At 35.0% G+C, this 26,001-nt stretch overlaps 4 protein-coding genes across 4 annotated transcripts; 3 read left to right on the forward strand and 1 right to left on the reverse strand.

Annotated features, from left to right (window-relative positions):
- Positions 1-1,204: 1,204 nt before the first annotated feature.
- Positions 1,205-4,054, forward strand: LOC122592591 (L-ascorbate oxidase homolog). The gene is made up of 8 exons (XM_043764860.1): positions 1,205-1,493; positions 1,612-1,721; positions 1,968-2,238; positions 2,344-2,446; positions 2,580-2,925; positions 3,017-3,382; positions 3,478-3,556; positions 3,657-4,054. The coding sequence occupies exons 1-8, from the start codon at positions 1,359-1,361 to the stop codon at positions 3,867-3,869; spliced, it is 1,623 nt and encodes a 540-aa protein (XP_043620795.1). The 5' UTR covers positions 1,205-1,358; the 3' UTR covers positions 3,870-4,054.
- Positions 4,055-7,278: 3,224 nt separating this feature from the next.
- LOC122591892 (glycine-rich cell wall structural protein 1-like) lies at positions 7,279-14,425 on the forward strand. Its single transcript, XM_043764118.1, has 2 exons — positions 7,279-7,900; positions 13,407-14,425. The coding sequence occupies exons 1-2, from the start codon at positions 7,279-7,281 to the stop codon at positions 14,423-14,425; spliced, it is 1,641 nt and encodes a 546-aa protein (XP_043620053.1).
- A 2,865-nt stretch (positions 14,426-17,290) lies between these two features.
- On the forward strand, positions 17,291-19,277 carry LOC122592423. The gene is made up of 2 exons (XM_043764640.1): positions 17,291-17,675; positions 18,738-19,277. The coding sequence occupies exons 1-2, from the start codon at positions 17,399-17,401 to the stop codon at positions 19,118-19,120; spliced, it is 660 nt and encodes a 219-aa protein (XP_043620575.1). The 5' UTR covers positions 17,291-17,398; the 3' UTR covers positions 19,121-19,277.
- Positions 19,278-23,546: 4,269 nt separating this feature from the next.
- On the reverse strand, positions 23,547-24,932 carry LOC122594297 (mitogen-activated protein kinase kinase kinase 18-like). Its single transcript, XM_043766774.1, has one exon. The coding sequence runs from the start codon at positions 24,864-24,866 to the stop codon at positions 23,817-23,819; it is 1,050 nt and encodes a 349-aa protein (XP_043622709.1). The 5' UTR covers positions 24,867-24,932; the 3' UTR covers positions 23,547-23,816.
- Positions 24,933-26,001: the final 1,069 nt, after the last annotated feature.

Raw genomic sequence — 26,001 nt, forward strand, 5'->3', positions numbered from 1 at the left:
ATAGGTATATTAGATTGAGATATTTAAATTAAGAAATAAAGCTTAAGGGTATTTTTGGTTTTTTAAAAGTAGAAAGTTTAAGGAAAAAAATAGTGGTTTGTTTTAACACATAGTATAGATTAAGTATAAACTATGGATTACAATTCCCTCCTCATTTTAAAATTACATTTTAAACTCTAATTAAAAAATAATATAAAATATTTACTCCAAACAAGTCGTAAAAATGAATTTTGAACTTTGACTTTGAAAATATTAACTATGTTAATGGTAATTTTACTCAATACAAAAGATTATGTTTTTCAACTTAAAATCAAACATTATCTGTACTTTCTGCTAAAAGAGAATAATCACATTTATACAAAAGTTGTTTACAACGAGACATGAACCAACTACTTTTTAGTAGGAACTAGCAAGTGTTGTAAACAAGGACGTATAAGACCATCTGCATCATTTTAGGTTGTTTCTTTTATGAATATCTCAGTCGCTTTTCATACATTTTTTTCACAAACATTTTTTAACTACAACAATAACATATTCATCCTTCATACAAATATCCAATTAATATACATACAAATATTATATACATACACATAAACACACATTCTCTCTTCATCTTTCATAATCCTTCTTTACAAACATTCATGGATGTACGTCCTTTACGTCAACACTCTCTTTACAAATATTCTCCACTTACAATGGATTTCTCACAAATATCCCCATTGTGAATGGTCTAAATAAGTGAATATGAAAGACAAATAACAAGATAGACGGAATGAAAGGCATTATAATACGAGTAAAAACATTTCCAGCAATGAATTATAGACTCAAAATACAACTAAATAAATGCCTGTAAACAAACATGTAATGTTTTCTTTGATACATAGAATCCAACAAAAATGCCTGCTTATAGTCAAGATCTAAAAACTATTCTACGAGTAATAAATAAAATAGTAGTTGATAGTATTAAATAAAAAACTATACAAGGCAAAGTTCAAAGTTAATTTCAAAATAGTCCAAAAAATATATAATTTATTGAGAGTGAGATGGTGCAAAGCATCCTACATACAACTTGCAGAGAAGCATCTTGTGCTAGCTAGCAAATTAAATCTCAAAATCTGATCTGAACCAAGTTGGGCTTTATCTCTTTTTTCAATATATATCTCCATCTCCATTTCCATTTCCATTTCCATTTCCATTTTTATCTTTATAGATTCCATTCTTTACTCATATTCTTCCTCTACTAGACAAGAAACACAAAAAAGCAAACCAAAAATAACAAGCCCATAATTCTTTGAACCACATATTTACTAAACTTGCAACATTAACCAGCTTTACTTACCTACATTGATTAAGTAAAAATGAAGCAATGGAGTATGAAGTTGGCACTTTTGTTGTTAGCAATTGTAGAGATGATAAATGGTGAAGACCCATACAAGTTTTTTAACTGGAATGTTACTTATGGTGATATCTATCCTCTTGGAGTTAAACAACAGGTATCCATACATGTATCTTTGTATTGTATTGTTCTGTTTTTTTGGTTTTTCTTGTTTTGTACATTGTACATGATATGGATCAAAGTTTAAATGCTGGATCATTTACATTGTAATGCAGGGAATTTTGATAAATGGCCAATTTCCGGGGCCACAGATTGATTCGGTCACTAATGATAATGTCATTGTTAGTATTTACAACAACTTGGATGAACCTTTCCTTATTACATGGTTAGTTCATGTGTTTTGCATTTTTCATCTATTTCCAATGTTATGTTTTTGGTTCATTTCCATTTGTTTCTATCCAATTCTGTGCAACTAATTTTCAAATGATTAGTTTTGTCATATACTATTATGATTGGTCCCTAAGTTTTTCCAAAATGTGACATTCAGTTTGTTAGTTTTATGTAATTGAGAAATATTTGCTTAGTCATAAATTTAGTTTCAAGTTGTATATTGATTAGTACAATGTATTAGGAATGGGATACAACAAAGAAGGAATTCATGGCAGGATGGAGTTTATGGCACAAATTGCCCAATTCCACCTGGTCAGAATTTCACATACATTCTTCAAGTAAAAGATCAAATTGGTAGTTTCTTTTACTTCCCCTCACTCGCGTTTCACCGGGCTGCTGGAGGTTTTGGTGGCATTACGATCTCTAGCCGACCTATGATCCCCGTCCCATTCCCTCCACCTGCTGGAGATTTCACCATTCTAGCTGGTGATTGGTTCAAGCAAAATCACACTGTGAGTACTATACAAGTTAACATTGTCCAACATAATAACCCAAACATATATTACACGTACGTTTTGATGACCTTTTTTTGTAATACATTGATGTGAATTGTCTAGGATTTAAAAGCAATATTAGATGGCGGTCATGATCTTCCATTCCCCGATGGTCTTCTTATCAATGGTCGTGGATCTAACGCATTTACATTCAACGTTGATCAAGGTATAGTCTACTAAATCCGTTTTATCTACTTATGACATGTTGATACAACAAATAAATATTTTAATTTGTCACACTAGCACAACTAGTTACTTTTTTTTTTTCAAATTTGATTAATTTGGGAAATTTTGTCTAGGGAAAACTTATAGGTTAAGGATTTCGAATGTGGGGCTTACGACATCGATAAATTTCAGAATCCAGGGTCATAAGATGTTGTTAGTGGAGACTGAAGGAACTCATACTCTTCAGAACACATATTCTTCTCTTGATATACATTTAGGCCAGTCATACTCGGTTTTGGTCACTGCTGATCAGCCACCACAAAACTACTACATGGTTGTGTCAACCCGATTTACCTCTCAAGTCCTCACTGCAACCTCCGTTCTTCGTTATACCAACTCTCCAGGAACTTTTCCAGCTCCTCCACCTGGTGGCCCGACCATCCAAATCGACTGGTCTTTAAATCAAGCCCGATCTATTAGGTAACATTTGACCCATTATCCATACAAGTAACTATGTTACATATTTTGACTCTTTTTTTTTTTTTAATAAGTAATGAGTGTTTTTCGACAGACAAAATTTGACCGCAAGTGGACCAAGGCCTAACCCACAAGGTTCATACCATTATGGTATGGTTAACTTCACACGAACAATAAGACTTGCGAACTCTGCTCCAGTCATAAATGGCAAGCAGAGGTACGCTGTCAACAGCGTGTCATTTATACCAGCAGACACCCCTTTAAAGATTGCTGATTATTTCAAGATCTCGGGTGTGTTTTCGCTTGGAACCATTTCTGACAGCCCCAATGGTGGTGGTGGGTACCTCCAAACTTCAGTCATGGCTGCTGATTTCAGAGCATTTGCTGAGATTGTGTTTGAGAATTCAGAAGATACTGTCCAGTCATGGCACATTGATGGTCACTTTTTCTTTGTTGTTGGGTAAGCTCAAGTTCCATTTTCTAATCATATTGGTGCTATTTTCAGTTTTTTAAACGGTATACGGGCTTAGTACTAAAAATGGGCTCAATGTACAGGATGGATGGAGGGCCATGGTCTGCTGCTAGCCGAAATAACTACAATTTAAGAGATGGGATTTCCCGGTCTACAGTTCAGGTATCTAATTTTCATTCGATGGATTATATGATACACGCTATAAATAAATGTTATGAAATAACACTTTTTAGCTAAATGTGGATGTGTTTTTGTCATATAGGTATATCCACATTCTTGGACTGCATTGTATGTACCGTTAGACAATGTTGGAATGTGGAACATAAGATCTCAAAACTGGGCTCGACAATACTTAGGTCAACAATTTTATCTCCGGGTTTATTCACCTGTAAACTCATGGAGAGACGAGTACCCCATCCCGAAGAATGCTATTACTTGTGGTAGAGCAAGTGGTCGCAAGACTCGTCCTCTGTAATTTTAGGGACGCGGCGTAGAAACAGTCACGAAAGGGTGACTAGTTCCACATATTTGAGGATTTAAATTAAATTTGTTTTTTCTGATCATATTATTATTTAGTTTTTGCAATTCTATAAATTCTTGTCATTTTATTAGTAATTGCACTATTTTAAAGAAATGATGCAAGATATCAGTTTTTGGTGATTGTGGTGCATGGTCAATCTAACGGAAAGCTAAACAAAAAAATTACATACCAGAGCTTGAAACATGATTTTAAGTGTGCATAATTAGTTGCTCCTGAAAGAGCTCGATGATAACTGATTAAAACAGAAAGTCGTTACTAAGAGCATAGACTAGCAACACGAACAAAAATACATCTAACGTATACGACCAATATCTGGATCCATCGTCGACAAGTGTGTAAATATTAAAAACAACTATGTGCCCTGCCCCAGTTTCTATTGAATAGGGACCAAAATTTGTTCTTTTCCCACAAGAGATAAGAAACAAACATACCTCATTATTAAACATTGTAGAGCAAGTAAGTGAAGAAAGAAGGTGAATTCATAAGGAAAAAGAAGAATACTAAACCAGGCTCCATATCCAGTATCTGATTAGCATGCTAAACATGATTACAAAAATTATGCAGTTACAAAAAAGATCTTGATTATATATTCAAAACACATCGGATGAATCTCAAGCTGTTTGACCCATTAGTTAAATCCTTCGACTTAACACATGACCCATTTAGATATAACGTAACCAAAAGTGAACCAAATTAAGTGAACAGATAGAAAATGTAACCTCTACAGATGAGTGTGAACCATGAAAATAAAGTGTCCTCAACCCTAAAATCTGTGGGAGTATTATAGTCTCCAATAGTAAATATAATCCTACAGAACATGTAACCTCTACAGATGAGTATTGACTATGAACTCAACGTAAATTCACATGTTTATACTAAAAGTATGTGTATGTATCAAACCAGCCTAATTGCAGACTCCCCTTGCTGAGAAGACATAGTCACCAATTGTGTGAATACGTTGACCAAGTCATGAAGAGTTGTGTCCTTTAACTAGCCAATTGGATAATTAAAAAAGAAATGGGTCGAAACCAGCCAGCAGTGCATGCAACTCCTACGCTTCATTTTTGAGTTTTTTTTTTAAGAGAAGAAAATGAAAAGATAAGAATTTTTACCTTTTTGCCTTTTTAAGTTTTTTTTTTCCAAAAGAAAAGAAAGTGAAGGGAAGGAAAAATCAGAGCTTTTTCCCCCAAAAATTTTCTGGCCATTTTGGCCTGATTTGGATGGAAAAGAAAGTGGAAGGGTGGTTGCAGGTGGTGGTTGCGTGGAAGGAGTGGTTGCAGTTGGTGGTTGCGTCGTCAAGAATGCAAAAAGGTTGCAGGCGTTGATTGGATACACACACAAGCAATAAAGTAATTATTTTCTTGCTTACCCATGTTGAAGTTTTTTTTGGTTTTCTTGTATTCGGTGGTTGGTTGTATTTGCAGCAATAGCAAAGAGATGGCAGGAGGATATAGATTAGGGTTTTTTTCTTTTTTTCCTTTCTTTTCTTTTAAAATGGAGAATGAGTTTTTTTTATATAATTTTCTATCATTTCTTCTCTTATCCAATCTTTCCCATTCTTTTCTCTTACTAAAAACTCAAGGATGCAGTGTTATCATTTGCCTATATTTATTACTAAAAAATCTCATAACAAACTTCCATAGCATAGCTTTTTATCATATCTACAACATCAATATATTTTTAAATGATATGAATTTTTTGGGAAGAACAATCAGATTTAACCTGTACAGACTTATTTCATATTTTGACCCACTACTCATCCTAACCCACCCGTTTTTCCACTTTTGATATTCTGTTTTTACAAAATTCCTCATGAAGCAAGTGACTATAATTCAATCCTGCGTAGTTCAAGACATTAAAAATTTAATAAAAAAGGGACGTATATGTCATGTTGAGTTTTGTTGAAAAATAATGTTACACCTAGTCTACAAACCTCGGTCCTCAAACTGTTATTTAGATAGTCAACCAGATAGTTCAATGGGTGGTTGTCTCCTGTCTCAAACATTTTTACTTTGGTTTTGGGAATTGTATACATTACAGCTGAATTAAGCGCGTGGTAAGATGATAGCTGCCAGCGCTTGGATATCCATATATAGTTGGATCATTAAAAACTGATGTCCTGTTTGCCACTGGAAACACTAAAGTGAATCATGTCTCCGTACAATAGACCATTAAAAACTGATGTCCTTCAAGCTAATTAAAGATTTCAATAGACCACGGGCCAGACCCTGTTTGTTGAAATTGAGGAATTACTACATATACTTTAAAAAGTACTAGAGTTATGCCTGCGCAATACAGCGGTGACGGGTTTTGGTGGCGCGCAGAGGTAGTGGCGGTGGCAAGTGGTTTAGGTTATTGATGTAATGAAGTTTTGATGAATCGTTGAAACTCAAAAGAGATTTGCATTATAATATAGTATAGATATAGATTTGTGAGATTGATGTCTATATGTACGGGCAAGTTGCACGTCCAATACGGAGGGAATGGTGGCAAGGGGGGTGGGGCGACGGTGCCAACCGGTGGTGCGAGATGTGGGTATGAATAAATTGAAAAATTCTATTTCATAAAGATAAATCTATCATTATATGTGAAAAACAATGCAATGAGCCAATGATATACTAATAAATTATTGGAATTTCAAATCTAACATTGTAAGTTGAAAACCAACAAAAGTGTTTTAGAGACAAATATATCATTTCTTTTTACAACTCGGATTGAATATCAATGGAGCGTTTAGACTATGTTATTTTAACTGGGTCCATGCTAGAGATTTAACCCCCTCACTGAATATGTAGCAAGAGCAAATTGAAACGCCCTAATAGTCCGCATAAAAGCACAACAACGTATAAGGGGAAAACCTTACTCCCTTAATGAGTCTCGAATCTGGCTCTCCCCAAATCTAAGCCCTTTTTGGTTGAGACAAGTATATCATCATTATTAAAACATATAATTCACTTTGTATTACGAGTAATATTTGAAATTATTGCTATATATTACTCGTATTAATTAAGGTAACATTCATATATAAGCTGGTTACATCTTGACTAAAACTCAGGTTTTGGTATGAAATAAGCGATACGAAAATTTATTGCTACATACATACCACTTTTATATAGATATAATTAGCAGCATCAACATCTTTGACTATTGGTGTTATGTGCATGTTATGTGTTTGATAATTAAGGTCAGCTTATGTTGTTAATATATCCCCCAACGGTTTAACGCGGACATATGCATTAATGTCTCATGCAACTTTTGTTTCAAATAACACTATATATATAACTAAATTACTGCATGAAAAATATATAAGAAGATCATTATACATTGAAATTAGTAGTTATATATGGGGGTTTCCAAAAAATGGGTTTGCATGGTTCTTCTTTTGATAGCCATTGCTTCTCAGTTGAGCGTAATGTCTCTTGGAAATATACTAGGCGGTAATGATTGTGGATTTGGTAGGAAAGGTTGCGGTGGCGTGAGAGGTGGTGGTGGGTTAGGAGGCGGAGGTGGTGGAGGTTTAGGGGGAGGTTCTGGAAAGGGTGGTGGGTTTGGAGCTGGAGTGGGAGGTGGAGTTGGTGGTGGTGGCGGAATTGGCGGAGGTGGTGGCGGCGGAAGTGGTGGGGGTGGTGGTATAGGGGGAGGGTCTGGGAAAGGTGGTGGATTTGGAGCTGGAGGAGGCGTTGGAGGTGGTGTAGGTGGTGGAATAGGAGGCGGTGGTGGCGGAGGAAGTGGTGGAGGTGGTGGCTTAGGAGGCGGGTCGGGTAAAGGTGGCGGCTTTGGAGCCGGGGGAGGAGTTGGTGGCAGCGGTGGTGGTTTAGGTGGTGGTGGCGGAGGAGGAAGCGGTGGTGGTGGTGGTTTAGGGGGAGGTTCAGGCAAAGGTGGTGGATCTGGAGTTGGGGGAGGCGTTGGTGGTGGTGGTATAGGTGGTGGTGTAGGAGGTGGTGGTGGTGGAGGGAGTGGTGGTGGTGGTGGCCTAGGAGGAGGGTCAGGTAAAGGTGGTGGATTTGGAGCTGGAGGAGGAGTTGGTGGTGGTGTAGGTGGAGGTGGGGGAATTGGTGGTGGCGGCGGAAGCGGTGGAGGTGGCGGTTTAGGTGGAGGTTCTGGTAGTGGTGGGGGATTTGGAGCTGGGGGAGGAGTTGGTGGTGGTGGTGGTGGTGTAGGTGGAGGTGGTGGTGGAGGAAGTGGAGGTGGTGGCGGTATAGGAGGAGGCTCAGGAAGTGGTGGTGGTTTTGGAGCCGGTGGAGGAATAGGTGGTGGAGCCGGAGGTTTAGGGGGAGGAGGAGGAGGAGGGGGAGGAGGAGGAGGTGGTGGTGGTGGAGGAGTAGGACATGGTGGTGGTTTTGGTGCTGGTGGCGGTCTAGGGGGTGGAGTTGGCGGAGGGTTTTGATGTTATATTGATTGTACCGTGTAAAACGACAATTTAAAAATAAAAAATATTTATAATGTAAACTTGTTGTTTTTGTATTGATTATTATATATATCTGGAATCAAATAATATTTATGCATTTCAATTTGATTTTGTTTTAAGATTAATCTTGATCTCTATATAAATCGAATAACTATTAATTTTAATATTCATAAAACTTTTTAATTGAGGAAAACACTTCACTTACCGGCTTTAATTTTTAAATACTAGAATACTATTGTTAATCTAAAACTTCCAATACATATAATGTAAAAGTTTCATCTCTAAATATCATTAAATAAATAACAATTTAAAAGATTATATCTATACTATATTATAAAGCAGATTTTCTCTAGATTTTTAATATTGAACTTAAATTTTCAATATTGATTTTAAGTACCTCCCCAAAATGTCCCTCCTATCTATTCTATATTTACCTAAAATAACTATAATACTCTTTCTCTTTCCTCAAATCTTAACCAATCATTTTTTTTTCTCTCTGCTCCATAAATCATTTATTCCACCAATTCATTCAAAATCTTTTATCTCAAAAACTGTACATCGATAAATTATAAAAAATATATGAGTGTTCTTAAAATTTCATGCTCTTTCATTAGAGATGTTATTCGATATACTTTCGACGAATTTTTAAATCTAAGGACGAAACCCGTACGTCTAAGACATTTAACGATCTCATGCTCTATGACATATCAACTCCTATGACTTATCACACTTTATGATATATCACACTCTATGACCTATCACCCCACCATCTCACCGCCGCAACGCACGGATACTTACTCTCATCATAGTAGAAAATGTTTTAGTTAAAAGGAAAAAAAAGCATTCAAAACCATGTCATGTTTCTTAACAATCGTTAATTAAAAATTAATTTCTCTCTTTCATTTATACAACCCAATTTAATTCAAAGTTTGACCCTCAATCAAAACCCAACCTAAACAAATTTTATATTATTATTATTATGTATAATAAAACTATGAAAAAATTATCAGTCAATAGAAACATCACATGTGGCATGTAAGAGCTTGCAATCCGGTTTTTCCACTCGAGCAGATCATTGCTTGCAATCTCCACTATCATTTCTTTTGAATATTTAGTTACACAACTTTCATTACTTTTGATTATTTTATTGAACGATCTATGATTTTTGCTCACCGATAATGTTAGTTTATGAATAATATTTCATAATGTTTGTTGTTTTAATTATCAAAACAGACTTTATATAAAAGGGGATCAAAACAGCTTTCATATATACGGTCTATTAAAAGATATTTTTACTTACAAATATAATGTTGTCAAAATGATGATTATTTACAATTAATTATTAAACTTATAATAAAAAAGTAGATTAACAGATAATGGTAACTAATTATATTAAAATTAACACTTGATTTAGAAAGTTTAATTTATATGATTAATAGAAACCAGAATCATTTTAATGATCTAACGGAAAGAAAAACAAATACTCAAAAATACATAATTTTTGTTTTAAATACTATACATAAACAAGTAACATACAGTGATAGATTTATAACAAACTTTTATATCAAATAGAACAAGCACTGCATAATGTGTGTATAACTACTTATAATAAATAATTGTTGTATATTATGAAAATGTATGAATTTATCTCTATTCATAGGATTTGATTCATAGGAATTTTCACGTACGAGTATACATGATAAATACTTGCGTGATCATACATATATATGAAAAATGTGATGACTACTCGTATATATTTCTGACATGGCTAATTACATGACAAAGACCCATCTTTAATATTACCTTTTAATTGTAGGGTTCAAACACTATTACTATCGAGTCAGATGAAATTGAATTTTAAGTTTATAATAATAACCCATTCCTCCAATGGGGTAGCTCTGTTCATATACATTTAATCATGTTGACCTTTTGCACATGGATCAACTAACTAGTTGTTCTCTCTTGTTACTTTTCTAACAAATTAAATTGAATACCCCTTTCAATTATTTGCCAATTACACAATCATTTTAACATATATATTGTCGATGTTTATTGTAAAGTTTAAGCTATATCTGTATTAAATTTCAATTTATAGTGTGTATGTATGATTTTATAATTAGTAACACTACTTCTTTTACGACTATTATTACTCGTACTTATTAGTTGTAAGTGTATTTCTGAAAATTAGTTGAGTACATGATCAATAAGAAGCAAGTGTTAAAAGTGATATGCCAATAACCCTCAATTCAATAATATTTGAGGTAGCTAGGAGTAGTGTGAGACGCAAAGTAGTTATAATAATATAATGAGGGGTTATGAGTTCAAATCTCATTTACGTCATGTCATTAGGATTTTTAATTACTCCTCCGGAAAGTTTTTTTCCGCTTACTAATAAATCACATCTGCTTTTTATAAAAAAAGAAAAGAAAATTTGTTAACTGATGTTGCTGTATATTAAAAAATATAAAAGCAATATTAACATTAAAATATAAAAAAGTTTGAAGAAGTCTTCCATGGGACATGGTGGATATAAAAGCAATATTAACGTGGGAAAATGATCCGTACTGCAAACTTTACCTAAAATTAGATACGGCTATGTTAAAAAATGTTACAAATTAAACCTTTGAATTTTATAAACATACATAGCTCCCCCTGATTTTTACATTACCTCCCCCTGATTTTTACATAACCCCCATTGAATTTTACATAATCTCCTACTGCTTTACCTAAGATAGGTACTGCATGCTTTACCTAACCTTTCTCCTATTAACATTGCTTTAAATGCCCATGTATCTATTCATTTCTCGTTTCACATCCAACCCATTTATCTCGATCTAATCTTAATCATGTTTATTATATGTTAGACCCGTACGAATGTGCGATGCGACGATAAAATATAACGTGAGAAGTGTTGTTAATTTCAAACCAAACTTCAAACCAAACACTTAGTATGAGAAAATTATAACTTGGTATTTATATAACGTAAATTAATACTGTACATTAAGAGACCAAAAATGCATTATGGAGATACGTTGAAGGCTAGCTAATGTAAAAACTTGACTTGAATTTCAATTAAATATTTCTTTTCTAAATCTATATGTAAATTTTTTTATTTAATTGTAAAAAGGTTTTAAATGTCAAATAAGGATATTTAAAATAAAACGGTAAGAAAATATAAATTAGTATTTGTCTAAGTTTAAATCAATATTACATTTATGTGTTTAATCACTGGATGTACCATGTATTTTAATTTCTTTCTTGTACAAAATTGCATAATATCAAATTTTATTGAAGTAGAACACCCTTATATTTTCATTTTTTATACATGGTTGCATAACGTACATGACCGACTTTAGCCTGTAAATTCTATTTTTGCACTAGACCCAATTGACTTTTAAGTCAACATAATATGTTTCAAGCTAGCAACTTCGAGATCGAATAACTTGTAACCGAAACACGATCCAACCAAACAGCTTTCACACATGTATTATCTAGACCCCAATCTATATATATCAACTAAGCAACAACCTTAAAACTTGCACATCAACTCGAAAACCTTACGAGAGCACAAAAACTAACTTTCATGCGAACGATCAGATGGTAACGAAACTTCACCAAACTTTACACATAACTTAATGAAACATAAACGAACTCATAGAAACTTTCGTTTCTAGTTGTGTAGTTGTTTATTTTGTAAGTTATAACGTGACCCAATTAAACTTTCGTTTCAGTTTCAATTCAAATTTTCGATCATTATTGCTTAAATTCATTGTGTTTCTCTTAGTTAATGTTATTAAAGTCATTTGCAAGTTACGGTTTGTGATTTGGTTGAGTATATCTCTCGTTACCCTTTTAGTGTTCTTAAACTTTAGATATGTGTTGCGCAAAAGTTACACGTTAGAATTTTGTTCTGAAAGTTTCTATGAGTTCGTTTATGTTTCATTAAGTTATGTGTAAAGTTTGGTGAAGTTTCGTTACCATCTGATCGTTCGCAAGAAAGTTAGTTTTTGTGCTCTCGTAAGGTTTTCGGTTTAGTTTTCGGGTTGATTGTGCAAGTTCTAAGGTTGTTACTTAGTTGATATATATAGATTGGGGTCTAGAGAATGCATGCGTGAAAGCTGTTTGGCTGGATCGTGTTTCGGTTACAAGTTATTCGATCTCGAAGTTGCTAGTTTGAAACATATTATGTTGACTTAAAAGTCAACTGGGTCTAGTGCAAAAATAGAATTTACAGGCTAAAGCCGGTCACGTTATGCAATCATGTACAGAAAATGAAAGTAAAAGGGCGTTCCACTTCAATAAAATTTGATATTATACAACTATGTACAAGAAAGAAAGTACATGATGCATCCAGTAAATAAACCCTACATTTATTTGTCTCAACAAGCTCGGAGTGAGAGGCAATTAGTCATTTGACTTATGATAAATAGAAGTCAAAACACTTAAAAATCACCCCAAGCAATTCATCATCAAGTGGATTTTAATCATAAATATGTATGCATTAACCACTTAAAATGCTTTTTGGCGACAATTGGATCATATCATCATCGATCCCTACCAGTTGGCTCATATCCCCCAACGGCTCCACGCGTTGGCATGCAATAAATCTACCCACCAAAATGCAAGCATTCAATTCATTTGCGACCAGCTAGCTACATGTATGGTTGTATGCAAGTGGGCGGGTATGAACAGTTACATACATGTCTATATCTATATAATCTCACTTTCTGCACCACTACATACATAATCAAATTAATTAAGTAATTTTAACTACTTGAGATATATTATGGGGTTATCTCATAAATGGATTTGTGCGTTGCTACTTGTCATCAACATTGTCTTACACATGAGTGTAATTACGCTTGGAGATAAAGGATTCAATGATGAAAAATGGGATTGCGATTATTGCCAATTGCGCCCAACAAGCCCAAGGTGTCGTGGTAGAATATGTCGAGGAATTGGTGGTGGTGGTGGGCTAGGCGGTGGAGGCGGATTTGGTGGAGGTTCGGGAGGAGGACTCGGTGGTGGTGGAGGGCTAGGTGGTGGTAGTGGAGGCGGACTAGGAGGTGGTAGTGGTGGAGGTGGTGGTCTAGGTGGAGGTTCAGGAAGTGGTGGCGGGTTCGGGGCTGGAGGTGGAGTAGGTGGTGGTGCTGGAGGTGGTGGCATTGGTGGAGGAGGAGGAGGTGGAAGTGGTGGTGGTGGCGGTTTAGGTGGAGGGTCAGGTAATGGTGGTGGATTTGGAGCTGGAGGAGGAGTAGGTGGCGGTGGAGCTAGCGGTGGCGGCCTTGGTGGAGGCGGTGGTGGAGGAAGTGGTGGAGGTGGTGGTTTAGGAGGAGGTTCAGGTAAAGGTGGTGGATATGGAGCCGGAGGAGGAGTAGGTGGTGGTGCAGCTGGAGGGGGTGGCCTTGGGGGAGGTGGAGGTGGCGGAAGTGGTGGAGGTGGTGGTTTAGGAGGAGGTTCAGGTAAAGGTGGTGGATATGGAGCCGGAGGAGGAGTAGGTGGTGGTGCAGCTGGAGGGGGTGGCCTTGGGGGAGGTGGAGGTGGCGGAAGTGGTGGAGGTGGTGGTTTAGGGGGAGGTTCGGGAAGTGGTGGTGGATTTGGAGCGGGGGGAGGAGTTGGCGGTGGTGCAGGAGGTGTTGGTGTTGGAGGTGGTGGCGGTGGTGGTAGTGGTGGGGGTGGTGGTCTCGGAGGTGGTTCAGGAAGCGGTGGTGGATTTGGAGCCGGAGGAGGAGTAGGTGGTGGTGCTGGAGGTGTAGGCGTTGGCGGGGGTGGTGGTGGAGGTAGTGGCGGTGGTGGTTCAGGCCAAGGTGGAGGGTTTGGAGCTGGGGGTGGCGTTGGTGGAGGAAGTGCCGGGGGTTTAGGTGGTGGAGGTGGAGCTGGTGGAGGAGGAGGTGGCGGCTTAGGTGGTGGCGGAGGCTTGGGGAAGGGTGGTGGTCTTGGTGGTGGACTTGGTGGTGGTCATGGTGGTGGTGGTGGAGTGGGAGTAGGGGTCGGCATTGGAGTTGGAGTAGGAGTGGGTGGCGGTAGTGGTGGAGGCGGTGGTATCAGGGCAGGGAGTGGCTTTGGAGGCAGCGGAAACTAATTGCTATGTTTCAATTGTATAAATTTATGGCTTTTTTTTTTTCCTTTCTTTAAATTCATGTTGTATGCATGTATTAATATTGATATTGTAGTTTTATTGATGTTATATAATAATTGTAAGTATTTTATTTTATACGAAGTAACATATATGAAGAGAAGTTTTCCTACAAATGAATAAATGATGTTGAGTATTCTCGATATTTATAAGGATTATATTTGACGTGATTTATGATTAGCTAATAACTAACAACATGTTTTCGTTAATATGGGTCTACTAGCTTATCTGACCAACATGCATGATCTATTGATCGTGTAAAGTTATACGGTTATATATAGTTAGAATGTGCTAGTATTTTCAGAACAAATATATGATATATTTGTACTACAAAATTATTTACATATGTATTGTATCAAACTCACAAGTCACAAGCTTTTAATTAGAACGAGAAGACCCAATTGTACAGTCATTAATCACCTATACTACTTATGAACAATAAATTATAGTATGAAAATCATATTATTATTGTAAAAGAAAACGTATATATATCTTATGATACACAATTGTTGTAATAATATATCTTATGATTGTAAAAGAAAACGTATATATAGTTAAATGAGATAACTTGTAAGATTATTATCATAGATAGAAAACATGTTTAAGATAAATCATATGATCTGATGAAGCTTATTATTGTACGTACCGATTGTATCATATATAACTTTGTTGTGATTAATTATTATACATTCCCTTTTACATTCATTATATAATTTTTACATTAATACCCACACCGTTATCACTGCCGTTGCCACCATCCGTTGCTGCGTCGTTACATCGTCACAACACGCGAGCTATTCATTAAAGAATACGTGTTGGAACCACGTTAGTGTGACCGTCACTGATCATGTATCATTCATGATATGATAATTGACGATAACTGAAATCCCTATGTCTAAGTAAATATATGATGGGCGCATTTACTCTTAGAGACGTAGTATAGGGTTTCCCATTAGGTGATTGTAACTAAGAGGACTAATAATGCACACATTAAACACCAAAGGGGTCTAAAGTGTAAATGACTCTCCTTATATATAGAGAGTCATTAACCCTAAGTTAAGGTTAATACACACATACACCTTATACCCTAATTTTCGTGTGCCTCCTCCCTCTAAATTCGTTCATCATGTTCTAGACGAATTTCCCATCCCATTGTTACTCAATCACCTTGTTATGGGAACCCGAAATCAATAGCAATTATGCTTTATGTTCTTACAGGTTCCACAGGACGATTGAGGATGTTTTATTACTCGAATCGAATCATGTTTATTCCAACACTACGTACTTTAAGATAAGGATTATGAGACAGCTTTTGGTATCAATTTCATTTACATTTCAATACACAGTGATATGGCCCACGTAAGACCTCTGGCTTATAAAGCTTGCTTGGTCAAGTATGCTCACTAATATGCCCATTTTATTCTCATATTTGGATGTGGCAAGGCTATCAAACACCTAACGGTTCGTTTCTTTTTTTTTTATAAGTGTTTGAATGTGTATTAAGTAGTTGAATTCATTATGAATGTGTGTATGTATTAAGTGAAATATAAGTATTTGACGGTTATTTTTATTTTTTAAGTCGAAAAAGAAACATGAAATTTGACCGAATAATTAAGTTCTTAACTATTAAGTTTATTAAAGCTATACGGAGTGGGGCGGATCTCCCCCCATTTCGTCAAAAAACTTGCCTGGAACACCACCCCCTCATCCGATTGCGCCCCTTGCCCCCTCCAGACGGAAAATATATTTCGCTCAAAAATTTCTTATGGGTGTGCCTTGTTTTCCGTGTGGCCAATCAAAAGGCTAGATTTGGCCCCATTTCGCCCCTATTTCACCCACTACACCACCCACCCTCTTTTTTTTAACATATTCTTGATGATGACATGACGTCACATGACGGATATCCCCATCCTCTGAATATGCCCTACTTCGGATAGCCTAAGTAAAAAATAAACGGGGTCTTAGTGATATTCGTTTTAAAATTTGTCATTTTTGATGGATCTTTTGAAATGTATATGTTCTTATTGCGGCTCCGAGTTTGACAAAAAGAAGGATAATTCGTTGATCCGTCTCATTATATAGGACATTTGGATCTAAATTATTAATTTACCCGTATCCGAAATATCCAATATTGGATATTTGTAAGGTTACTTTACCCAACAGAAAAAAACATCGTCATTATTTCTTGCCAATGAACTCTTTTATTGCTTAAAAACTTCGATTCAAAACCATATAACCATCTTTATTATTAACAAACTACCTACTAACATGTTGAATAAAAAAACAATAAAAATATATATATACACTGTCTAATTAAATTATTCCTTATCATTTTCAAATCTTTTTTAGTAAAAATATTCTTACATTTATAAGAATGAATTATTAAAGGATTTGTCGGTATTTCAAATGCAAACTATTACTCGTAACTCGTTAAAATGAAAAAGTTCAAACCTTGGAGAGTATATACGAAGTCCCTTTACGAGGGCTTGGTTTTGGTATACTAAGATTCAAGTATGAGGTAACAGAATTTACCTTTATTAGTTTATGTGCATTCAGACGGATTAGTAGGGGGTTTTTCTCTATCAGTTACTTAAAATAGACATTTTTTACTTCGAGTGACCTCTTTAACGCGAACCAATTAAAACAACGCATGCTACAAATCTCGCTATTAAATCGTGACACAAAATTTTAAACGAAATTTTAAATAAAAAACGAAAATACCCAAGACCAAAATAGTCAAATAAGGCCCCCCCAGTCGGTAACCAAAACCATGTCGGCAAATCAAAATATCATAAAAAGGTCACCACTTTAGAAAACCTATACATACATAAATAAATACGTATATATACATACAATCCAAACACACTCTATCAAATCGATCCATTTCCATATTCCAATCAAACCCACAACCCTCCCATCATGATTTACCTCTTTTTTACCGTTTTATTCATTGAAATGATGACAATTTTGTTACTATTATTCAAAACCCCACTTCGAAAACTATTGATTATCGGTTTAGATCGTGCCAAAAGAGGCAGAGCACCGTTAGTCTTTAAATCCGTTGGTGCAACTGTTCTCGTCATCATGATGTATAACGTTTATAGTGTTACTGAAATCCAAAGCAGGCCAGCTGACGTCATCAATCCCACAGATCAGATTCTGCTTGCTTATCATATGCTGGATGCTTCCCTTATGGGTATCTCTTTTATTGATCTATTTAGTTAATTTTAATTTGTGTAAATTATATATATATATAATACCGACTCTATAGCCATATTAATACCGACTCTATGCCCTTTAAGGAGAGTGTTCTCATGAACCAACCAATTGAGCTTTGCCCGAACTATGTTTTTAGTACATTCAGACATACCTTAAGTGAGGATAGTCGATGGACTTTTAAGGTCGCTTTTGTTGCAAGAACCTTTCATTTGTTTCTCAAAATCTGGTTAATATAATTCCAAAATACCAAAAATTAGATTTACTACTTGGCTTTGTTGTAGATCCAAACACCTCTAATATTGCATTCCGTTTCAGTATTGTTTACTAAGGTTCACAATAAGGGAAATAGTTGGTGGAGGGGTGAGTGAATTTTTAGAATGTTTGTGAAGATGCAGTATGAACAATTCTTATTCCGAAGAGGCTCATATATTTTATGCTAATCAAGATATACTTCTGGAAATATGTTTGACTGTTTGGAACCTTTCTTTTTATAATTATGAAACTGCAGTGGTGTAGCAGCCTAGGAAGTATCATTTTTGTCGGAGTTGTTTCTCATCGGGATGAAACCTTTAGATATATTCTTTCTCCTATATACGTTTTAATGAAGTTATCTATCTTCAGTGTGACCCAATTGGACAAAGATAAGAAAAACCCATATTATGAAATGATCTTGCACCTTTTTATAGTATCACTGTTTATGTGCATACTTGCCTACTTGGACGATATTTTGCATGCGTAGAAGTGTTTTGTTGCAGATATGTTTTAAGCTGCGGTGTGCATATCAATAAAAGAAATTATGTTCGTCTTCTTATGAGAATGGTTGTGATACATGGCATATTATTTCTCAAGAAGTACGAATTAGCCCTGTATTTCGTAAACAATACTTAATTGTTTTGGCTGACTTGTACCATACGGATGTGGATTTTGTTATGTTTGACATGCTTTTCAATTTGATGGCTCCAAGGCTTATTTGGGCTTCTAGTGGACCTTTTTATGTTGCTGGAATAATTTTTGGTTAAATTTTAATTATGTGATGTAGGATTCTCTCTTTTCCTTTCACTGATGATAGACAGACTACATCATTACATAAGGGAACTTCGCATACTTAGAAAGACCATGGAAAATGCAAAGAAGCAGAACCGAGCTGCTGAAGAAACGAAGAACAAAGGTGCAGATGAGGTTAAAGTTCTGAACGATGAATTGACTAAGCTGAGAGAACATGCTAAAAAGTTGGAATCTGAATATGAAACAAAGGAGAAAGAGATTAAATCTGCAGAAGCCAATTCTGTTGCCCTCAAAAATCAATCAGAAGGTTTTCTTCTTGAATATGACCGTCTTCTAGCAGAGAACCAAAATCTTAGAGATCAACTACGCTCGATTGATGAAAGTGTGTCCCATTCCAATGGAAAGAAGAATACGTGAGGTAACAATACGTGCCAGAAAAGGAGATATGAATTAACATGTTACTGTAGATCATGTGGATTTTAATATTTGGCAACTTCACATTATGGATTTTTGGCAAAGTGTTCTGTTATATACATGTGTCATTACCTCTCCTTAAAAAGAATAGTTTCATCTATCTCTTCTTTTTTGTATTCACCCTTTTCATCTTGTCCCTGTCCTACTATTCAAGCAATGCCAATGTTTGTGAAATACAATCATGAGTCCCTAGGTTCTGGGTCATCAATATATGAAGGTAGTTTTTCAGCTATTACTAACCTTTGCCATGGCTTTAGGTTGATTTACCCTCATTGTGTCCTGTTTGCTACTTTGGTGTTAGGCATTTGGTGCTGAAGTTATATACCATGTATTATGTACTATTTACCTAGATGTGTTTTGATTCAGATTCAAGGATTATATGTAAAGGAAAAAGGGTTGCATATGTGAACCGGGTCCAACCCTATTAGAAGTGCATTTAGATGTATAAAACTTTCAAAATAGTTAGATTATTTTGATAATAAGGTCAATCTTTATGTAACCGTATTTCATATATTGAACACAAGTTATGGAGATCGAGTTATATACTTTTTCACAAAATCTCACATTGCTAAGCTATTGTGGAAGATCATCTCCAAACGGTCGGGCTTTAGGGAGTTAATTAGGATAATGGGAGAGGAATTATCGATGCAAGATCGTTTTTTGTACCAGGAAAACTAGAAGAGATAATAGATCCTCTACTTTTAACTGTTATCTATTGAATCATTATGGAATTTGATTTGACAGTGCTGGTTCAAGCTGCTCTATCAGATCAATATGTTCTTTTTGTAAGAAACTGAATGGTTTCAAAAGACCTAATAACGATGTTGGTCTTTGGTAACATAGCAGAATGCTGGTAGGTGGAAAAAAGTGATAAGTAGATTGGTTAAGACTTGGCTATGTAGCCCCAATTCTTCACAGCAAATTGTCGTAATCTGTTTATACTACCTTGTTGCAAGCCTCAGAGGCTCAGATTAAAAAATCGATGTGTTTCAAACATAGAATGTTAATAATAACCAAATGATAAAAGGGGCATTCCGATTCACTCTTTTTATTCTTGATTCCAAAGACACACACCGAAAGACTTAAGGGCATTAGTATAGTTTTTACTTTTTAGCTATATCGTGTTTTAGTATAACTCCAAAGAATTCAGAAACCACAAATTCAATATGATAGCAATCGATGAATCCAATTTTAAACCGATGACCCAATAATCAAACGTGCCACCCAGGACTCGGCCCAATTATCCCGAGCCCATGGCATATATATGGACATTTGCATTTAATGGATCCATACCACATGTCCACATGTATTGAATATCCATATATTGTTCACAAATCACAAACAATGAGTTTGGCAGTGTTTGGTGAATTGGTGCACTGAAATTTTGGTTAGCAATTATGTAAGTTTGTTCATCTTGAATTTATCAATATCCTACTCGATCATTGAATCCGCTATTGTCGTGTTGCATTAAGGACTAACTAACTAAGGGACTCACTTTTACACATTGTTTGCCAAAATATGTATTTGACATGCTCTGGCTAACTAAACAAACCTACGTTAATTCAAAAGGCACTGGCAGATCTTGAAAGTACAAGTGGAGGGGGAAGTGTTTTTCAATCCCTATATTTCAGATATTATATCTGAGTCATTCGATTCGGGTCGGTTATGTAAAGCTAACAAGATATAATCAATAATTAAATTACCAGAACTTTGAATTAATACTAACCAAAATGTGTAGTCCCCAAACGGATGCAACTGTAAATTATTAAGTTGAAAATATAAGGTGAGCCAAAATTTTTATAAAAATGTAATCGGAGAGAATTGGCTTAAAAAATATAAATATTTTTCAAACGAAATACGGATAATATTATACCATTGAGCGAAAAACGGGGTAAAAGGGCCCCCTTGGGCCCAACAAAGATCCGCCATCGCTAACATGGTTCTTTTTTTTTCCTACGATTAATTGCATATAGTCGGCACCGTGCATTCAACATTGTAGGTAGAAAAAGTGTTGTAAACTTGTAAAGTATCAATTGGAACTAGAGGGTTTCAAATGGCCACATTGCTTCCACACGAACGCGCCAAAAAGATCCCCATTTATTTTGCTCCCTCTTTACTCAATTATGAGTAGTTGCTATCTCCTATCGGTCTATTTTGGACCCCTTACAATGATTGCATTCTTCATAAAATAACAAGAAAAAAGTATACGGTCGTTTATGATCCATATGAAAATTATAAATCTTAGATTTTCAAATAAATGCGTGAGGCTTAATTATAATGTTTTAAGGATCCAATAAGTTTATAAGCAAAAATTTTAGCATAGTCGATCTAGTTTTGTAATAGCGAGAAACACATTACAGCTCGTTTTTAAAAAATATATATTGCGAATAACTTTAATTAATTCGTGGGTCTGTTTTAAAATGAAATCCAATCACCACTCAACCGACTAAATTATTATTTTATTTTTACAAAATTATTATTACTCGTATTTCATAATAAGCACATGTACTATTATTATTCTTTATTTCGTCCTTTGTTGCGGCTGAGGTCCCTATATAAATGTTGTACAAAAAAACAAGCACATGGATCTCGTTCTCACCATTTAAAATGAGCAACATCATTTTGAAATTTTACAAGTCAAACCATCACCACTCTATGGCACCAAACTCACTATTACTACTTTTACCCCTTTTACTTTTTTCCATATTTCAGCCCACCCATACTCAACCAACAAAAACCAATAATCTTTACATTCAAGATAGGTCTTTTGGCCTAAACTCCACCTTGGTCCCGGTTCATGTTAGTTTCGACAATCATTTTCGGGATACTACGGTTCTTAGGGATGTAGCTAGGGAGAAACCGGCCGTTAAACATAATATTTTGAGACGCAAGCGAGTACCAAATGTATTTAGAAAACAGTCCAAGTCCAGGTCTAAATATTGGTCTAGGTCAAAGAAAGTTAGAGTGTCTAAGCAAAAGCAAGTATATCATATCCCCATTGTTGTACATATATTTTTATTGTATTTCTTGAAGCTCTTCTTTGGTGCCAAAAAGTCATCGCGAAAAGATGATGCAAAATCTAATGATGTGATATATGCAAGTTATTCGCGTAACAAGGTCAAGAAAGAATAATGTTATACTACTCTCCATGTCTAGATGACATAATCACATTATGTAACACATTGAAAGAGTTTTGGAGGATGATATATATTGGCATATCCATGTCATGATTTCTAATTGATATGATATTTTTTTTGAGAAGTGATAATCGTACTATATGATTTGATATTTTACCACATCAATACACTCTTGACTTATACAGTCTGCTACATACGTTGTATCTAACGGTAGATTGATTGAAAAAAATGGTACTAATTTCATATTTTTTTTTAACTATTTAGTATTATTGTTAAGAACATGTTCGATTGATGCAGTCTACGTAGCCATTGCATCCGTTTGCCATTTACATACCTTAGAATCTTAGATGTCCTTACATGTTACTCTATTAGAAAATTCGAATTAGATGGCCAGGTTTTAGATCGGTTGTGTCAAAGAATGATATCAATAGATCGAATTTAGCACGTACGTACCCATCCAATATTCTATGCCAATCCTTAATATGACAACTAGAAGATAAGTAAGTGATTAGTCGATAATTTTCTAACTTTCAATTTGATTACTAATATTTACGTAGAAACTTTTGGTCTTTTAAAAAGGGTTTCCAAAGGTTAGGAATGAGTTGCACAACCACTAATGCAAAGTAACTTACACGTCTCATATTTTTCACCATATCTAACCTAAAGAGATATGATTTGTTTTAAATACTGAGATATTTTCACAAGTTGTAATTTTAATTTGCTAGAATAATAGTAGCTGGTAACATTTTAGTAATTCAATATTAATTAGCCAAGTAACCAACTCTGAAATGGATAACTTTATCTACATATGTATTTCTAATAGATAATTAATAACACCAAAATGTAACCAACTAGTAAATGTAGTTATATTGTGTAATAAACTATTTATTTGTTAATTAATTGTATTTAATAAATTTTCAAATACCGATTATTAGATATACTTGGTCAATAGCATCAGACGTGACAGATTATATGGTTTTCACATAAACATGGTAGATACAATTAATAACTGGGAAATAAAGACTCAAATAGTTGAGTATTTATCCATAGTTGTTATTACATTTTGATGCAATATATTATCCTTAATTTCTACAAAACCTTTGAACTTAACTTAGATATGTGTTTTAACTATAGTCGGGTAACAAATATCTATTCACAACCGAATTAAGTGCGACTATACAATACTACTACAATTTAGAAATCTTAATCGTTGCATTTAAAATTCTCACTAATTAAATATATCCATATCAACTCATCGAACATCTTATATACATGTTAGATTTAAATGAAAGTAAATTCAAAAACGGTGCCGCTTTTATGTCTAGGACAACATTTACAGCTAATATAGATTGGTCTGCTACAACTAACTTTGGTAGTATCTAATATACATATGTACAAGTCATTATGATGACCAACATCGATCTTCAATATATATGTAAAATCCAGCTGCAGGTCCATCTCAACAACGTACACCTACACTACAACCTGTCACCGCCCCCACTTCATTCATTCATTCTGATGGTCACCCATTTTTCACTTTCTTCCTTTTCACATTCCAATTTTGACATTATTGACTTCTTGCTGCTGGCTAACTGTTTTATTCTTTGCTTTATTTTTAATGAACTACTACTGCTTCTTTCTATACATAATAATGTTGATGACGAATTTGGTACCTCTTCTTGATCAATGTAATTCCAAACATCTTGGTCTAGTACACTTGTTGGTGATGAAGTACTTGTGTTAATCGGCTTTTTGTAAATCGTTTGGTTTGAATTATTGTCGTCGAATTGTTGATGAATATAAGGGTGATTTAGAAGTTGTTTCGCGGTCCATCTTTGTCTTGGATCACGAACAAAACACTTGCTAAGAAAGTCTTTTCCTTGATCACATAGTTCATTTGGAATATTAGGGATTTCATTACAAAATGCAATTTTGTAAAGAAGTGATACCGGATCATCTACATTAGACCATGGTAAATCACCCGTCGCCATTTCTATCATTGTGCATCCAAGTGCCCATATATCTGCTGGAAAACCTTGTTCTTGGCCCTGTGCAACTTCTGGGGCCATGAACATTGGCGTCCCATGAATTTGGGACGCCTGGTTGGCCCATTTAGCACAACCCAAGTCTCCAATTTTCACACCTTTTTCTTCTACCAATATATTTGTACCTTTGATATCACAATGCACTACGCCACACGAATGAATGTACTCTAGCCCTTTGACAATCTGTCTTGTATAATTTGCAATTTCCAAATTGCTTAAAGCACCACCATTTCGGACACTAATTGAATCCATTATTGAACCACCAGACATGTAGTCCATAAAAATGTTGTAGATAATGTTGTTACCTTCTCTAGTAATGTCACACCCTTTGTAGCTTACAACATATGGACTTTTCAAGATTGACAAAAATTTTTGCTCCTTTTTCAAATTCTCCGAATGCGCAAAGTGGGCGGACTTGACTGCAAAAACATCACCGGAGGTGGACGTGGCGGCAAAAACGGTAGCGGAGGAACCACGGCCAAGAACATGGCCTCTAGTCCACTCCATGTTGTTTTTGTTTTTTCTTGTATGTTAAAGAAGTAGAAAGAGTGTGGTGTGAAAGATTTGTGTTGATGTATTGATTGGTTAATTCTTGAGGGGATTTATATATGGTTGGTATATATAGTGGTGTGTACGTGTATAAAAATATTTGTAGTTTTTATTGTTGAAAAGGTGTATAGGAGTTGTAGTTATTTGGTTGGTGTGAAGTGTATAGGTGGTAACTTTGTGAGTTGACGATTTCTTTAACAGGAGGATTTAAAAAAGTGGCAAAATATTGGTACGGATTAACGACTTATTGGGCAGGCCATGACGGCAGCTACGTGGCACGGACACTTGTCATCAAAGATACATATACTCGATCGTACATGTCTTTGTTTTATCATTGGAAATAGATAATACAATAATATCCCTAACTAGTGGGATTTTGTTTTATAATCTAGAGGCCAATGATAAGTAATGATATGTCAAATTGTCAAAATATCTTTTGAATAATATAATATTCCGTATTTGTATTAGTTTGTCTAATGGATCGATATGTATATAATAATAATAGAATAAAATAATGGTTTAGTTTGAAACAAGAAGACGATTTGAAGAGCAATTATGTATCAAAGAGAACTACATATGATCGGTATTTTCAACTTAAATAAACATGAAACAATATGTTGTAAGTTATACAGCTACAAATTAAAGAATTATGTACTTAATTAATTAATTAATGTGTAAAGGATACACTTTTATGGATGATAAACCTTTTTAATTATGTTTGTGACTCGAACCAACAATTACTTATGAGTCATCTAACGTATATATATTAGACATTGACATGACGAATAATAGACGTCTAATCTGATTTCATTATAGGTTAATGCCTTTAATCATATTACGAAGTTTATCATCCAAGGAGTTGTAAAATGATTGGATTTGAGAAGGATATATATTGTCTTGAAGACTTGAAAAATAAGAGTTTGAACTAACCGTGAAAATTTAGTGTTGGATCCCCTACTTTGTATTTGTGTTTGTTGACTTTGAAAATCAAAGAAGTTTTGGGGTTTATGTGGTAAAAGTAGGAGAGGGTTTGGGGTAATGGGTTGAACCACTAAAGTAGTTGGTATCAAATATTCCACTATTTGGTAGAATA

The sequence above is a fragment of the Erigeron canadensis genome, chromosome 3 (genome assembly GCF_010389155.1).
Source record: "Erigeron canadensis isolate Cc75 chromosome 3, C_canadensis_v1, whole genome shotgun sequence".
In the NCBI taxonomy this organism is placed as follows: Eukaryota; Viridiplantae; Streptophyta; class Magnoliopsida; order Asterales; family Asteraceae; genus Erigeron; species Erigeron canadensis.